Source organism: Cyprinodon tularosa, unplaced genomic scaffold, assembly GCF_016077235.1.
Source record: "Cyprinodon tularosa strain WSP-4 unplaced genomic scaffold, ASM1607723v1 ctg613, whole genome shotgun sequence".
Taxonomy (NCBI): Eukaryota; Metazoa; Chordata; class Actinopteri; order Cyprinodontiformes; family Cyprinodontidae; genus Cyprinodon; species Cyprinodon tularosa.
In genome coordinates, this window is record NW_024039356.1 from 3,250 (window position 1) to 18,557 (window position 15,308).

General features: G+C 41.3%; 1 protein-coding gene across 1 annotated transcript in view; it reads right to left on the reverse strand.

Annotated features, from left to right (window-relative positions):
* Window positions 1–995: 995 nt before the first annotated feature.
* The window catches only part of LOC119798199 (metabotropic glutamate receptor 8-like), a gene marked incomplete at its 3' end in the record, with an annotated part of 104,580 nt that continues 90,267 nt past the window's right edge, over window positions 996–15,308 (reverse strand). Inside the window, exons 9-12 of the mRNA XM_038307550.1 lie at window positions 4,072–5,007; window positions 2,973–3,042; window positions 2,785–2,881; window positions 996–1,089 (exon numbers count right to left, since the gene is read on the reverse strand). Coding sequence (XP_038163478.1) covers window positions 996–1,089; window positions 2,785–2,881; window positions 2,973–3,042; window positions 4,072–5,007 — 1,197 coding nt within the window. The remainder of the gene's footprint in view (window positions 1,090–2,784; window positions 2,882–2,972; window positions 3,043–4,071; window positions 5,008–15,308) is intronic.

The window sequence follows — 15,308 nt, forward strand, 5'->3', positions numbered from 1 at the left end:
TCTGCTGAGGCCGACTGGGGTTCAAGGAGACAGAAGCAGAGATAGAAAAAGCAGCTGCAAAAAGTGGCTCAGGATAACCTGAGCCACTCTAACTATAAGCTTTATCAAAAAGGAAAGTTTTAAGCCTAGCCTTAAAAGTAGACAGGGTGTCTGCCTCACGGACTAAAACTGGTAGTTCACAATCTGACTTCCACTGACTTGATTGGATTGTAAGGATTGGACCATAAGAAAGGCTTCTTATTGGATTAGGAAATACTTAAAAATAACCCTTAAATAAAATAATCTGTAATTTTAGATGTTACAGTATCTCATGCCTGTTAGAATCAATTGCAACAGTAATCTATCACCGTTGTCAAGCAAAAAAAAATATTTTTTATATAGCTATATAGATAGATAGATAGATATATCAATCTGCTCAAAGGAAGGTCAGTTTTGTAGCTTCTATAACGAGCTAAACTGCTTTCAGATTTGTGAACATGATTGCACAAGGGTTTTCTAATCATCAATTAGCCTTCTGAGCCAATGAGCAAACACATTGTACCATTAGAACACTAGAGTGATAGTTGCTGGAAATGGGCCTCTATACACCTATGTAGATATTGCACCAAAAACCAGAAATTTGCAGCTAGAATAGTCATTTACCACATTAGCAATATATAGAGTGTATTTCTTTAAAGATAGATATATATATATATATATATATATATATATATATATATATATATATATATATATATATATATATATATATATATATATATATATATATATATATATATATATATATATATATATATATAGCAGGGAAGCAGGATAAAGCCTTAGCCTCGTTACATGCAGTTAGCCTAGACTTGGAGCTAAACCACACGAGTGAACCGTCTCCACCTGTCTTTGGACTGATGATTAATTTTGATGTTCAGCTGATCAGGTCCAAACTGTTTCACCTCCAGCTTCTCTTAGTTTGCTTCTCTCCTGCGACTCAACCTGTCAATCACCTGCATTACGACTGTGATGTCACTTCCGGTCACCTGAGGGCGTAGCTTTGGTGCGCCCAGAGCTCTCCTATCCTTCTGTAGTGCAGAGTAGCTACTGCACATGGACAAATTTTAACAAGAGACAATGGGCAAAAATTTTTAACACACTAGGGCAAAAATTCGTCACCAGTCTGACAAAAAATGAAATGAAGCTTTACTCGCCATTAATGTTTCAATATTTATCTTGCACATCTAAAATATATATTTCAATATATTTCGATATATATTAACAGTGATGGGAGTAACGCGTTTTGAAAGTGACAGCGTAACTAACGCTGTTATCTTTTAGTAACGAGTAATCCAACTAACTACTTTGACTGTAACTATAACGCAGTTACCATTGCAGACACCCTGTTAATGCACGTTATTCAGTTCGCTCGATTAACCTTTTTTTCATGATGGGACTCGTGCGCGCCTTGTCATCAGAGAGGGGAGGGTGAGATTGGCTGATGTATAGTGAGATTCCATCTGTCAGTTGGGTAGGTGGGTGTTTCTGCTGGTGGGTGTTAACGTACAGCACACACAGAGAGATGGAGAGTGAGGAGGACTCCAGCAGCAAAACAGCGTTTTCCAGATGGAAATACCGGTGTTACGTCGAGCTGCGTTTCCCCATCAGATACGGTTTCCTCTGCATCTCCGTACAGCGCAGGCGGCACGATTCACCGTGCAAGCGACAGGAAACGCGCATGCTCACTAAAGGCGCGTAACAGCCGCCCTGTGCTCGCGCCACAGGGGAACTATGGATCAGATAGCGTTCCCCCCTGATGTAATTTACATTGACTTCCAATAAATGCAAAACTCTCTGCAGGTTCTTGTCTTTGTCATCCACTCTATTCAGCCTCAACTGCCTGCTTCAAAATCAATGAGAGAAAAACTATTTTTCATGTTGAATAAGGGTGAAGGTTCTACCTGTCAATCTAAATAGTTCTATTCCTTTGCTAAATCATAGATATTCCTACATTAGCTGTGTGAGTGAGATAGGAAAATAAAACACATCTATTCTGAGTGAGTCTGATTTCCATTATAAGGCTCTCCTAGAAATCCGTTAGAAGGAATAAAATACCTGGAAGGAATCTGAGGGAAGCTCTCCTCCTGGCTTCCACATAGATAATAATAAATTAGATCCACCATATGCTGAACTGGCTTCAGAGACGCTCTGAGATTTCTATATTTATACATCATTTAGCCCAGTTAAAAATAGAAAAATATGTCTGGATGTCTCAGGATCGTCCACATCCTGAGATGTGGACGATGTCTGGAAGAAATTACATTTCACATTTCAGAGTGACTTTCTGTTCCCATGAAAACATTAATGTTTGCGTGAATGAAATGCATACTGTAGCTTAGCTTAGGGCTATAGCATCAATTTCTCTAACTCTTATGGTAATAATTGTTTTTTAAATATTTGTTTTTTCAAATTTTTTTTCTTTCTTTTTTCAGTTTGAGACTACCCTTTCCTGGGCTGCCACCTTATCATGGTGGAGTGGTTTTAGTGTCCCAGTGACCCTAGGAGCTATGCTGTCAGCAGGTTTATGATCCTAGTAGAGTCACCCAAGGCGGACAGGTCCCAGGGATCAGACAAAGACCAGCCCAGAGACCCTTATGATGAATGCAATAAGTAGACCTAGTGTTCCCTCGCCTGGACGTGGGTCCCCTGGGCCCCACTCTGGAGCCAGGACTGGAGGTGGGGCACGCTGGAGAGTGCCTCGTGGCCGGGCTTTTACATGGGTCCCCCTTCAAATAGGCTCACCACCTGTAGGAGGGGCCAAAGGGTTTGGGTGCATTGTGTGATGGGTGGCAGTCGAGGGCGCGGACCTTGGCCTTCTGATCCTTGGCTGAAGAAGCAGCTGGAAGGAGTATGAGTTAGTGCGCGAGGTTGAAAGCTTCCGGCTAGAGATAGTTGCCTTGATGCATTCAGATTCAGTTCAGATTATCCACCCTCTTTGGAGTTCTTAGGGGGGGTACTGGAGAAGGCCCCTCCAGGGGACTCCCTTGTTCTTCCGGGGGACTTCAACATCCATGTGGGCAATGACAGTGAGACCTGGGGGGTGTGGCTGGGAGGAATGGCCCACTTAACCTGAATTTGTATGGTGTTCTGTTGTTGGACTTCTGTTCCTGTCATGGATTGTCCATAACAAACACCATGTTCAAGCATAAGGGTGTCCATATGTGCTCTGGGCACCAGGACACCCTAGGCCGTAGTTCAATGATCGACTTTGTTGTTGTTTCATCTGACCTGTGGCCGCATGTCTTGGACACTCAGGTGAAGAGAGGGGTGGAGCTCTCGACTGACCACTACCTGGTGGTGAGTTGGCTCCGATGGTGGGGGAGGACGTCGGTCAGACCTGATAGGCCCAAACGTTTTGTGAGGGTTTGCTGGGAACGTCTGGCAGAGTCTGCGATAGATGGAGAATAAACTCCCACCTCCGGATATGAATTCATTTTTTTAAATGAATTTGGGCTCTAAGGCAATGATAGTTTTAATGAGGCACAAGCAGCGACAAAGGCAGGCAGGAAAACACAGACACTCCAATAATGATCATTGAACAGCAGCTTAGAAAATACTTACATCTGATCTTCTATTAATCGGGAAACAGGCCTGACTGTTGGCAGCTAATCAATAAGGATATACTAATAATGCACATTATAAATATAAGGATGGAGCCTATAAAGGAATGTTATTATTTATGAGACTAATTTTTAACACACTGACTGTTGAAAAACAAAGAAAAAAAAAGGTTTTCAACAGATGAGGCTGTTCTTTGCCTGCTTTTGTCTGAATCAGTTATGTTCTACACTCTGCTCCCATCACAGCAAAAAAAACAACCGAGGAGCATCAGGTGCGTCTTCATCTATTAGTATTAGTTAGTGTTAGTTAGGCTGTTTGTGGGATTATTACTTTAAAAGCTGCATATTTTTACTACATTTATGGTTTATTATGATTGCAGGTTTAATTACATCTACAGGTTTTACAAGGAGACTGAAAATTGTTGTCTTGATATTCCTCCATAATACAACAGGAGTGTGGCAAACTCACCTTCTCTGCTGACTGCGCCGTGCCGAAGAAGATGGGGATGAAAGCCAGCCAGATGATGCAGGTGGTGTACATGGTGAATCCAATGGGTTTGGCCTCGTTAAATGTCTCAGGCACACTGCGAGTCTTGATGGCATAAACAGTGCATGTGACCATTAAGAGGATGCTGTATCCCAGTGAGCAGATGAGTGACAGATCAGAGATGTCACACTTTAGGACGCCGCGTGCATTCCCAGGGTCCAACGTGCGCTGCTCTCCATAGTCCACAAAGGTGTGAGGCGGGTCAGCAGCAAACCATACAAGGACACCCAGGAGCTGAAGTGAGATGAGAGAGGAAGTTATGATGAGCTGGGAGGCTGGTGAGATAAAGCGAGGTGCCGTCACAGCTTTCTTTCCCTGCTCGAAGATGCGGTGGATGCGGTTGGTCTTGGTTAGCAGAGCGGCATTGCTGAAACACATGCCGAGGCCCAGGAAGATCCGGCGCAAAGAGCAGACTGCAAGATCAGGGGCGGCGATCATGGGAAAGGTAACGACGTAGCACAAGAATATACCCGTCAACAAAACGTAGCTCATCTCTCTGCCCGAGGCACGAACAATGGGGGTGTCGTTGTAACGGATGAATGTCACAATGACGAAAGTTGTTGCAATAATCCCCAAAACAGCGATGAACACAGGCACGAGGGCCCAGGGCGAGTGCCACTCCAGCTTGATTATAGGTATCGGCTGGCAGCCCGTCCGGTTCTGGTTCGGTCTCATTTCATAGGAGCAGAGTTCACAGGTGAACTCGGTGGCCTGGTAGTGGTACCCCTCGCACGCCTCACAGTGCCAGCAACACAGGACACCCTTCACTACCTTCTTCCTCTCACCCGTCCGACACGGGAAGCTGCACACAGAGGCGGGAATAAAGGAGTCATCGGTCAGCCACTGCAGGGCATCCATCTGATGGGAGACAGAGGAGAAGAAAGCAGCTTGATTAACATTCAACGGTGAAAGAATCAGCTTTCTAGACAGGAAAGAGTCCAGGTCACTGCAGGACGGGAAGTTTCTTTTACCCTGAGGACTGGGAGCATCTCTTGGCCTTCTCTGATTGTTTGGATTATTACCTTTATTCAGCTTCATTAATCGGACGATTTCAAACAGAGTCACAACAGACTAAACTAGAGGTAATGTTATTTGCTTTGGTTTGAATCTTATGGTTTTGTTTCGGATAACTGGAAGAAGTTGATTTATCTTATTTGATTTTTAATCTCGGTAAACATATAAACAGCTGAACAGCACATGTCTAAAACATGATGGTTTCTACCCCCTAAAGGTCAGGTTCATTAACTCTAATAAATTTTAGATAATACTTCTGAATTAACGAGAATAAATATATCTGTAAAATATTTAGTCATGTATTCAAAACTGTAGTAAAGGATCATATCTCACAGGAGCTTATACAAATTTAGTTATTAACTCAGTTGATGACTTTTTTTTTATTATTTTTACAACCAAAAATAAGGTCAGGTTCATCAAATAAATCATATTTCTTCATTTTTTCTCAAAATGATCTAAACTCTTAGTGTCTGAAGCGAAGATTCTCTGCCAGGGAGCCCAGACTTGACACAGCATAAAAGGAGTAAGAGCAAACTATCCTGAAACAACCTTATAAATATTAACAACCTAATTATTTTATTGCATCTCAGAAATTTGACATTTCGATTGAAGTATAGAAAAGATGCGGGATATCTGATGCTGTAAATACTTCTTATATAAAACAGCAAATGTTCATATTTTAAATCCCTTCACATTATTTCACAGAAACACACTGAAACAAAAGCCTCAATATTTTAGGCTGAAACGGAGATCAAAGGGAGTTTTGGAGGGAAATCTTTAGCTGATTGAACGTCTTACTTTATTCAGTGGTCTGATCCTCTCTGTGTTTGGAAAATCTGTGGAAAGGAAAGTCTTTGGAATTCAGCAGGTTGAATTAAATCCATTTGAATCATCTGGTTTCCAGGAGCCGCGGCTCTAAACATCACATCTTTCCTCCCAGTGGAAGAGAAGTTTATTGATGTTTCAGCATCAGGCCCTCCAGACTGGGATAATACTTCCATTTCTTAACCGCAGCTGAACACATGAACTAAAGCACAAAGAAAACCATGAAGAGCCAAGAGCTGCTGCAGGAAAAAGCAAAACCATGTTCTGCATTTTCATCACATTATTATAAGAACAGTACTCTTCTAGACATTAAATCCAAGTTTGCATAAAACTTCAACAGCTTAAATTATTAGCTCTCAGAGTAAATGGTTTAGGTTTCAGAGAAGCTGACATCAGGACTTTTGAATATTTTACAAGTAATAATGTGGAAAAGTTGACCGTTCAGTACCACGGACAGCACCTGACAGAATCACACAGGACGACTGCTTAACAAACGTGACGTTTCCTGACCTCCCCGGCCAGAGATGTTTCAGACAGATAAAAATCTGCTGATGTTGGTGGAGGTGAGAGACGCCAACTGTACAAAGGCCCATTCCTGGTTTTACACATATTATAGTTTGTTTTTTTCTTCTAAAAATAAATGAATCTCATTACTTGGTGGAGTTTTAAAGTAGCTGCTATAAAACTGAAGTAGGGTTCAATCACATTTGATCTTTTGAGAAATACATGACTAAATACAAAAGTTTAATTATAAGAGATTTGTATAATCTCATAGAAAGAAATATCAGTGTATTAATTCTGTGCTCATCTTGAAGTTGACCTTTTAGATAAAACAGTTTAACGTGGCTCTGAGAGCAACATTTTTAGGATTTCTTTCAAACCTCTTTCTTTTTTTAGACCCAGTTTGGACTTAATGTCTAAGACCTGCAGTTAGAGAGAGCCAGATTCAAAGACCAAAATGATTTGTTCTGCCATTATCATTTATATATAAATGATAATGGCAGAACAAATCTAATCTATAATATAATAAAAATAAGCATTTGAACATCCTGCTGTTTTGCAAATTCTCCCACTTACTATATATATAATAATAATAATAATAATAATACATTTTATTTAACAGCGCCTTTCTTGACACTCAAGGTCACTTTACAAATAATACAAAAAAAATAAATAAAAAGAGATGAAAATACAAAATACAGATACAGGAACATAAAAAACAAAAAAAACAAAAAAACAATCATGGATAGGGAAAAGAGCAGTATATCACAAATAAGCGAGCTGGAACAGATGGGTTTTGAGTCTGGCTTTGAATAAGGGGAGAGAGTCAATACTGCGGAGGTCGGGAGGAAGTGAGTTCCAGAGCTGGGGAGCAGAGCGGCTGAAGGCTCTGCTCCCCATGGTGACAAGTCGAGCTGGGGGTACAGTGAGGTGGATGGAGGAGGAGGATCTAAGGGAGCGGGAGGAGGTGGCAATGTGAAGGAGGTCTGACAGATATGGAGGAGCAAGGTTATGGATGGCTTTGAAAGTATAGAGAAGGATTTTAAATTGAATTCTGAATTGAACTGGGAGCCAATGGAGTTGGTGAAAAACAGGGGAAATATGATGGAAGGAGGGGGTTCTGGTGATGACACGAGCAGCAGAGTTCTGAAGAAGTTGAAGTTTATGGAGAGATTTATGAGGGAGGCCAAAAAGAAGAGAATTGCAATAATCAATACGGGAGGTGATGAGGCTGTGGATAAGGACAGAGGCAGTATGAGTGGTGAGGGAGGAACGGAGACGGTTAATGTTACGAAGGTGGAAGTATGCAGACCTGGTAATTTTATTTATGTGAGACTGAAAGGAGAGGGAGGAGTCGAGGATGACACCCAGACTCTTGACCTGAGGGGAGGGGGAGACTAAGGAGTTGTCAATGGGTAGTGAGAAACTTTTGATTTTAGATAGGGTGGATTTAGTGGCAACGAGGAGGAGTTCTGTTTTATCACTGTTTAGTTTAAGGAAGTTTGAGGTGAACCAGTCTTTAATTTCAAGTAGGCAGTTAGTAAGGGACAAGGGGGGGAGTGAGGAAGTGGGTTTACTGGATAAATAAAGCTGGGTGTCATCCGCATAACAGTGAAAGTGAATGTTGAATTTCCGGAAAATACTGCCAAGGGGAAGAAGGTAGGTGATGAAGAGGAGGGGGCCAAGAACTGAGCCTTGAGGAACACCAGAAGTGACAGGGGAAGGGTGCGAAGTGAAAGATTTGAGCTGAATAAACTGAGTGCGGTCGGAGAGATATGAGCGGAACCAGTCAAGAGGGATGTGAGAGATGCCAAGAGAGGATAATCTATTGAGGAGAATGGGATGAGAAATGGTATCAAAGGCTGCACTGAGATCGAGAAGGATGAGGATGGAGAGGAGTCCGGAGTCAGCAGCTATAAGGAGATCGTTTGTGATTTTTATTAGAGCAGTTTCAGTACTATGAGAGGGGCGAAAACCAGACTGGAAAGGCTCGTAAAGACTGTTGAGGGTAAGAAAGGTGTGGAGTTGAGCAGACACAGTTTTTTCAAGTATTTTAGAGATAAAGGGAAGATTAGAAATGGGACGAAGATTATTAAAGTTAGTGGGATCAGAACCAGGTTTTTTCAGAATCGGGGAGACAGATGCAGTTTTGAAAAGTGAAGGTACAATACCAGAAGAGAGTGAGGAATGAATAATGGAAGTAATGAAGGGGAGGAGGGAGGTAAGACAGGTTTTGACCAGAGCTGTTGGGAGGGGGTCAAGAGAACAGGTAGAGGACTTGGATTTTTGAATGAGGTCAGAAATTTCAGAAGAAGTGGGCAGTAGGAAGGAGGAAAATGACTGGCTACGGGGGAGGGGCGGAGGGGAAGTGGGAGGCAAGGTGGTCATATGTAATTGCTGGTGAATGGAGCAGATTTTTTCATTAAAGAAGGTTGACAAAGAATTACAGGTCTGAGTAGAATACATGTAAGAAGGCAGGGTATCAGGGGGGTCAAAGATCTTATGCATTATGGAAAAGAGAGACTTGGAATTTCCATCATTGGAGCAGATAAGGTGAGAATAGTAATTTGATTTAGTAATGGCTATTGAATTTGAATATTGAAGTAGATGAGTTTTATGCATTTCTTTGTGTATGGAGAGACCAGTTTTTTTGTGGAGGCGTTCCAGTTGCCGACCTTTGGCTTTCATGAGGCGGAGCTCAGGAGTAAACCAAGGGGCAGAGCGGGAAAAGGATACAGACCGGGTTTTGAGAGGGGCAAGGGAATTGAGAATATTGGAAAGTCCAGAGTTGTAGTGTGTGACAAGGTGGTCCGGAGAGGAAAGAGCAGGGATTGGGATATTGTCAATGTGGGAGGATAAAATGTCTGTGTTTATGTTCTTAATATTGCGGAAGGAAATCTGACGGACAGGCTTGATTATGGAGAGAGACAGGGAAACGTTGAAGGATAAAAGAAAGTGATCTGAAATATGGACATCATCAGCAGAACAGTTAGATGGGATTAAACCAGAGCAGCAAATCAAGTCCAGCGAATGTCCTTTTATATGGGTGGGAAAATCAACATACTGATGAAATCCAGAACTGTCCAGGTAGGAGGAAAAGTCTCTGGTGAGTGAAAGGTTTACAATGTCCATATGGATATTGAAATCACCGAGGAGAATGACATTAGGAGAGAGAGTAGTCAGGTGGGTAAGTAGTATGGATAATTAATTTAAAAAGTCACAATGTGGTTTGGGGGGACGGTAGACTATGGAAATAAATATTGGAGTAGGACCAGGCAGTTCAAATGCAAAGCATTCCATAGAGCGGAAAACAGGAATAGAAACAGGCAACAACTTCCACTTCTCGCGATGAAGTAACGCGAGACCTCCCCCGCGACCGGAAACACGAGGAAGAGAGTGGTAAACAAACCCAGGTGGAGAGGAGGCGTTGAGCTGGGAGAAGTCTTTAGGTTGTTGCCACGTCTCCATGAGGCAGAGGAAGTCCAACTTACGGTCATTGATGAGATCCTGGATGAGCTGACCCTTGTTTGTGAGAGAGCGGATATTCAGGAGTCAAAAGTTGACGGGAGAGTTGATATGACCGGAGGCGGGGCTTGCTGCCTTAGCCAGGCTAGCAAGCGAACTGAAGTCAGCGGTCCGACCGGGATATCGGCGAGAGCGGCGTGAAGTGGACCAGAATGATGGTATTGGATTGGAGTCATCGATGTGGAAATTCCGACGGGATCCGCGGTGGATGTATCTCCGGCGGGGAAGGAGCATGATCTCCGGGTGTAGCTGGAGAACTGGCGGTGGAGGCGCAGACAGAAGCCCAGGGAGCAGGAGGAGATCAGCAGCCGAATACTGGAACAGCCCCAGGTCGGTGTAGAATGGAGAGGACAGTCCAGAGGAGGATACACCAGATGTAGAACTTGGAGGTTTACATTGTTAACGGCAGCGGGTGGCTAACCAAATATATATATATATATATATATATATATATATATATATATATATATATATATATATATATATATATATATATATATATATATATATATATATATATATAAATCATTTGTATAATCCAGCAGTAAATCAGTATTTGAACATCTGTCTATCAGAAAGAATTCTGACCCTCAAAGACCTGTTAGTCTGCCTTCAAAATGTCCACCTCCATTTATTCTCCTAAATTAGATGCACCTGTTTGAGGTGGTTCGCTGCATAAAGACATACAATCAGTAAGAATCCAACTACTAACATGGCCAAGACCACAGAGCTGTCCAAAGACACTAGAGACTAAACTGTCCACCTCCACCAGGCTGGAAAGGGCTACGGGGAAATAACCAAGCAGTTTGGTGAAAAAAGGTCCACTGTTGGAGCAATCATAAGAAAATGGAAAAAGCTGAACATGACTGTCAATCTCTCTCAGACTGGGGCTCTATGCTAGATCTCCTCTGGTGGGGTCTCAATGATCCTAAGAAAGGTGAGAAATCAGTGGGAGGAGCTGGTCAATGACCTGAAAGTGCTGGGACCACCGTTTCCACGGTTACTGTTGGTAATACACTAAGATGTCATGGTTTGAAATCATGCATGGCAGAGAAGGTTCCCCTGCTTAAACAGCACATGTCAAAGCCCATCTTCAGTTCGCCAATGACCATCTGGATGATCAAGAAGAGTCATGGGAGAAAGTCATGTGGTCAGATGAGACCAAAATAGAACATTTTGGTCATAATTCTACTAACCGTGTTTGGAGGAAGAAGAATGATGAGAACCATCCCAAGAACACCATCCCTACTGTGAAGCATGGGGGTGGGAGCAGGGGCGTCTCTAGGTTTAAGAGACAAGGGTGGCTCAGCCCCTAGAAGATAATGCGCGCGCTGTGCGCGTGCCAAATTTTTTCAGTGCACCTGCTAAGGCGTTGTCTAAGACAAGGGTGTAACTTTGTGTTGAAAGTTGGTGGGGACGGCTCATAAGGAAAGGGAGCTACCTGCGCGACGCCTTTTTTTTTTGTTGGAAAGGATAAAGCCAAAAAAATGCGAATAACATTTATCAATTTAATGCTTACAGTTGAAAACATAACTGTTACAATATTCACTTATATATTTTGTGCAAAAAATATCACATAAATCTAAACAGACAGTACAAATCAAAGAAATCAAATAAATATATCAATTTTGGAGAACATTTATTGACAGTCAATTTTGGGTCACTTTTTAAAATTAATTTACTTTTAAACCAGGATTCGGACAAGATCTTATGGGGCCTTAAGCAGAATATGATTAAGCAACTCCGTCTTTCTGTCAAGAACATCCACCAGCAGGGTATCCAGGGGGGGATTTACCATTAGGCAATACTAGGCAGTTGCCCAGGGCCCCAAGTTCTGGGAGCCCCATAAAACTCTGTTTCCATGTATGGTTAATACAACTAATCCTTATTTGTGCGCATTAATTATGTTTTTGATAAAAATCCTTTGGCTAAAATGCCATCAGAACGCTGATAAATAGAGAGGAAAAAGGGACAAGAAGAGAGGGACAAAACCTAGAACAAATAATGGATGTCTATTCTATTAACATTTCTCTATCTGTAGAATGGGTCTGTTTTATGGGTTTTCTTCTCAGGGGGCCCCCTGCCTGTCTTTGCCTAGGGCCCCAAATTTCCTAAATCCGCCCCTGAGGGTATCAATACTGATTTGATAGAATCTGGGAGAGCGGACTATGTTCAACCATCCATTTTCTTTAACCTTATCCCTCAGTGGGATCAGGAGGTGCTGGTGCATATCTCTCGCAACGTTCTGGGTGAGAGGTGGGATCACCCTGGACAGGTCACCAGTCTGTCGCAGTATGTTCAACCAGCTTAAAAGTAATCGCTAATCAGATTTATTATTTGCACTTTTACTAAGTGAACTTTCTAACTCCCTTAAATCTGAAATTCCAATGCCAAAATTGTTTAAATCTTTTATCTTTGGACCCCCTGCAGAGTGACGTCACACCTGCAAGATCCTATCCTTACCTTCCTGCTAGATTGCAAAAAGCAGCTTGCTCATGAGTTGTCAACTTAACACGCTAAATCTTAAATGTACATATAAAAGAAAAAGGGGCGCAGTGCTTGCAACTGAATGGCAACACTATCAAAGTCAGGAAAAAGTTTTAAGTAAAGCCGGGATTAAAACAGTAGCTACAAGAAGCTTCAAATAAAAGGTGTTCTTTATGTTCAACCTAAACACCAACTCCGATAGACCATCAGTAGAGCAGGTGTTTAAATTAATCAATCACTGCTGCGAAAGCTTATAGCAGTGAAAGCTAATATACCACAGCCATCACTTAATAAACGCAACATAAACAACCCTCTAAAAACGGAAAACTGTAATGGACTGAAAGTCCTGTTTTTTATGTGGGAAATTATTTGCGTGTGTTTTAGTATAATTCTGATATATTGGCGCTGTTGTCTGTTTCTATGGCAACGATACTGAATGTAGTGTAGCTTAGAGCATAGGCGGATCTACTGGGGTGGCATAGGGTGGCAAATGCCACCCTAAATGACAGCCTTGCCACCCCAGCTGCCACCCCAGTTCGCGGTAGGGGTGGCGAGGCTTATAAATTATGGATAATTTGAGAATTACGACCGCTAATTTCTAATGTCGGACAGCAGTGAATGCAGCACGAGATGACGCGAGAGCGACTGAGACTGATTGTTTTGAAAACCGAATGGGGCAAAGCGAGGGAGCCTGGGGTCATGGGGAGAGGAGACACGGGATGAAACAGGTAAAAACTGATGAAATTATGAAATGAAATCATAATGAAAGCACAATGTTGCTAGCATAGCTGCAATGTTGATTTTGAGATGATAAAAATCAGGTTGCAGAACGTTATTTCTCTAACTATGATGTTAGTTAGGCCTGACATCTCAGGCTCATGAAGACATTTTGATGTCAACTATGACAGAAAAGAGACTATCAAGTTTGGTTGTACTCAAATCAAAACGCACAAAGGCATTGGATCTAAATAAATTTGTGAAGCGTTTTGCTGAGCAACGTGGAAATCACTGCATTCAGCTGTTATAGTCATGTTAACTTTATGTTATGCTCTCTGGTGAGCCTTTACAGAGATGTTACATTTTGTTTTGGAACCTCAGAAAATCAGATATTTCCTTTAATAAAACCAAAAGTGTTAAAAGTAAAAAATGTGATACTGGTGTAAATCCTGCTTAATATGAAGCAGTGTTGTTGTTTCTTTTTTGTATATATAGTATGAAATTATCCAGAAATGACCCGTATGAACCTACTCACAAGCAAAATGTATTTTTTATGTTGCTTCTTTTCAGATTTTTGGAGATTTTGATGTAACATACAGAACCCGCCTTTTTGTTGATTTGTTGATACAGCAGTATGGAGGACCAACTCTGCCATATTTAAAAATAAATACAGAAATAAATAAATGCTCAATAAATAAATAAGCATACAATTAATTGCCACCAAAAATACAAACAACAAATAAATGTAAGTAGAAATTAAATTATACAGCTAGTCATACAGGTATATAACTGTTTTGATTTCTTTGCCTTTTTAATATCTACCTTATTTATTTTTTTGTCATTTATTATCTTCAACTTCATTTTTTAATTATATTTTTATGTGCATGTTATAATATTTTTGTCTGTTTTATTCTTCCTTTGTATTTTTTTACCCTAGTTATTTCTTCGCCGCTATTTCTTTCTGCCTGCCCTTTTAACATTTCTGCCTGCCATTATAATATAATTTCTAATTACATTTATTTGTTGATTGTATTTTTGGTGGCAATTAATTGTATGCTTATTTATTTATTGAGCATTTATTTATTTCTGTATTTATTTTTAAATATGGCAGAGTTGGTCCTCCATATACAGCTCTATCTACAGCATATTTACATGCATGAAATGTCCCTTTCATGTTGCCGTAACTGCTCTATGTCAAGTTACTGAGGAACAAATGGGGTAAATGTGTGTTCAGAGTAAACAATACATAGATGTCTGGTACCTTGTTCGGGTGCCTTGACCCATTTATTTCTACTGTGTAGTTATGCTCACTTTAGTACAGCTCAGTCCATAGATCTCTGATGGGTAACTTTTTCTTTCTATCGTTTCTTCTTGTGCAAATGCTGCAAAGCTGCCTCTCTGACAGTAAATCTCACACATCTGCGACTCAGCACCTGTGTCTTACCTTAATACCTTTTCTGTGATAATGCCCCTCTAGAAGTAGTGTAATCATTCTTCTATCTCCTATTAAGTGAGATCACATTGTACGATGTATTATTAATATGAACTGTTTCACATGAAACACTAGTACTGTACATACTATTCTCACCAAACTGTGATAACTGTGATTAAATTCAGTGTAAACAAATGCCATATGTTGCCACCCCTAAAAAATTCCTGCCCCCCTCTTGCCACCCCATAAATATTTTTCTAGATCCGCCCCTGGCTTAGAGACCTGCATGGGTCGAGTTTTACCAACCCGCACCCGCCCGAACCCGTTAGGATGACTACCGAACCCGACCCGTCACCCGCGGATATCAAATGTTATGGGGTGAGGTTGGAGGGGGGTGATGGGGAGAAAGCGAGAGGCAACAGATTCTTTTTTCTGAGTTTTTTGTCGGGGTTTGTGGACGGTGAGCAGCGTGGAGAACTTTTTTTTATTTTCTTTCTGAGGAGCGGCATGAATGGGGTTTTAATCAGATATACACAGCACCGAAAGCAAAATACGTGTACAAAATATTGGTGGGGACATGTCCACACCAGTCCTTAAGGAAGTTACGCCTATGATTGTTCAGATTAACTTGTCTTCTTTATGGCTTTTATTCGGTGCT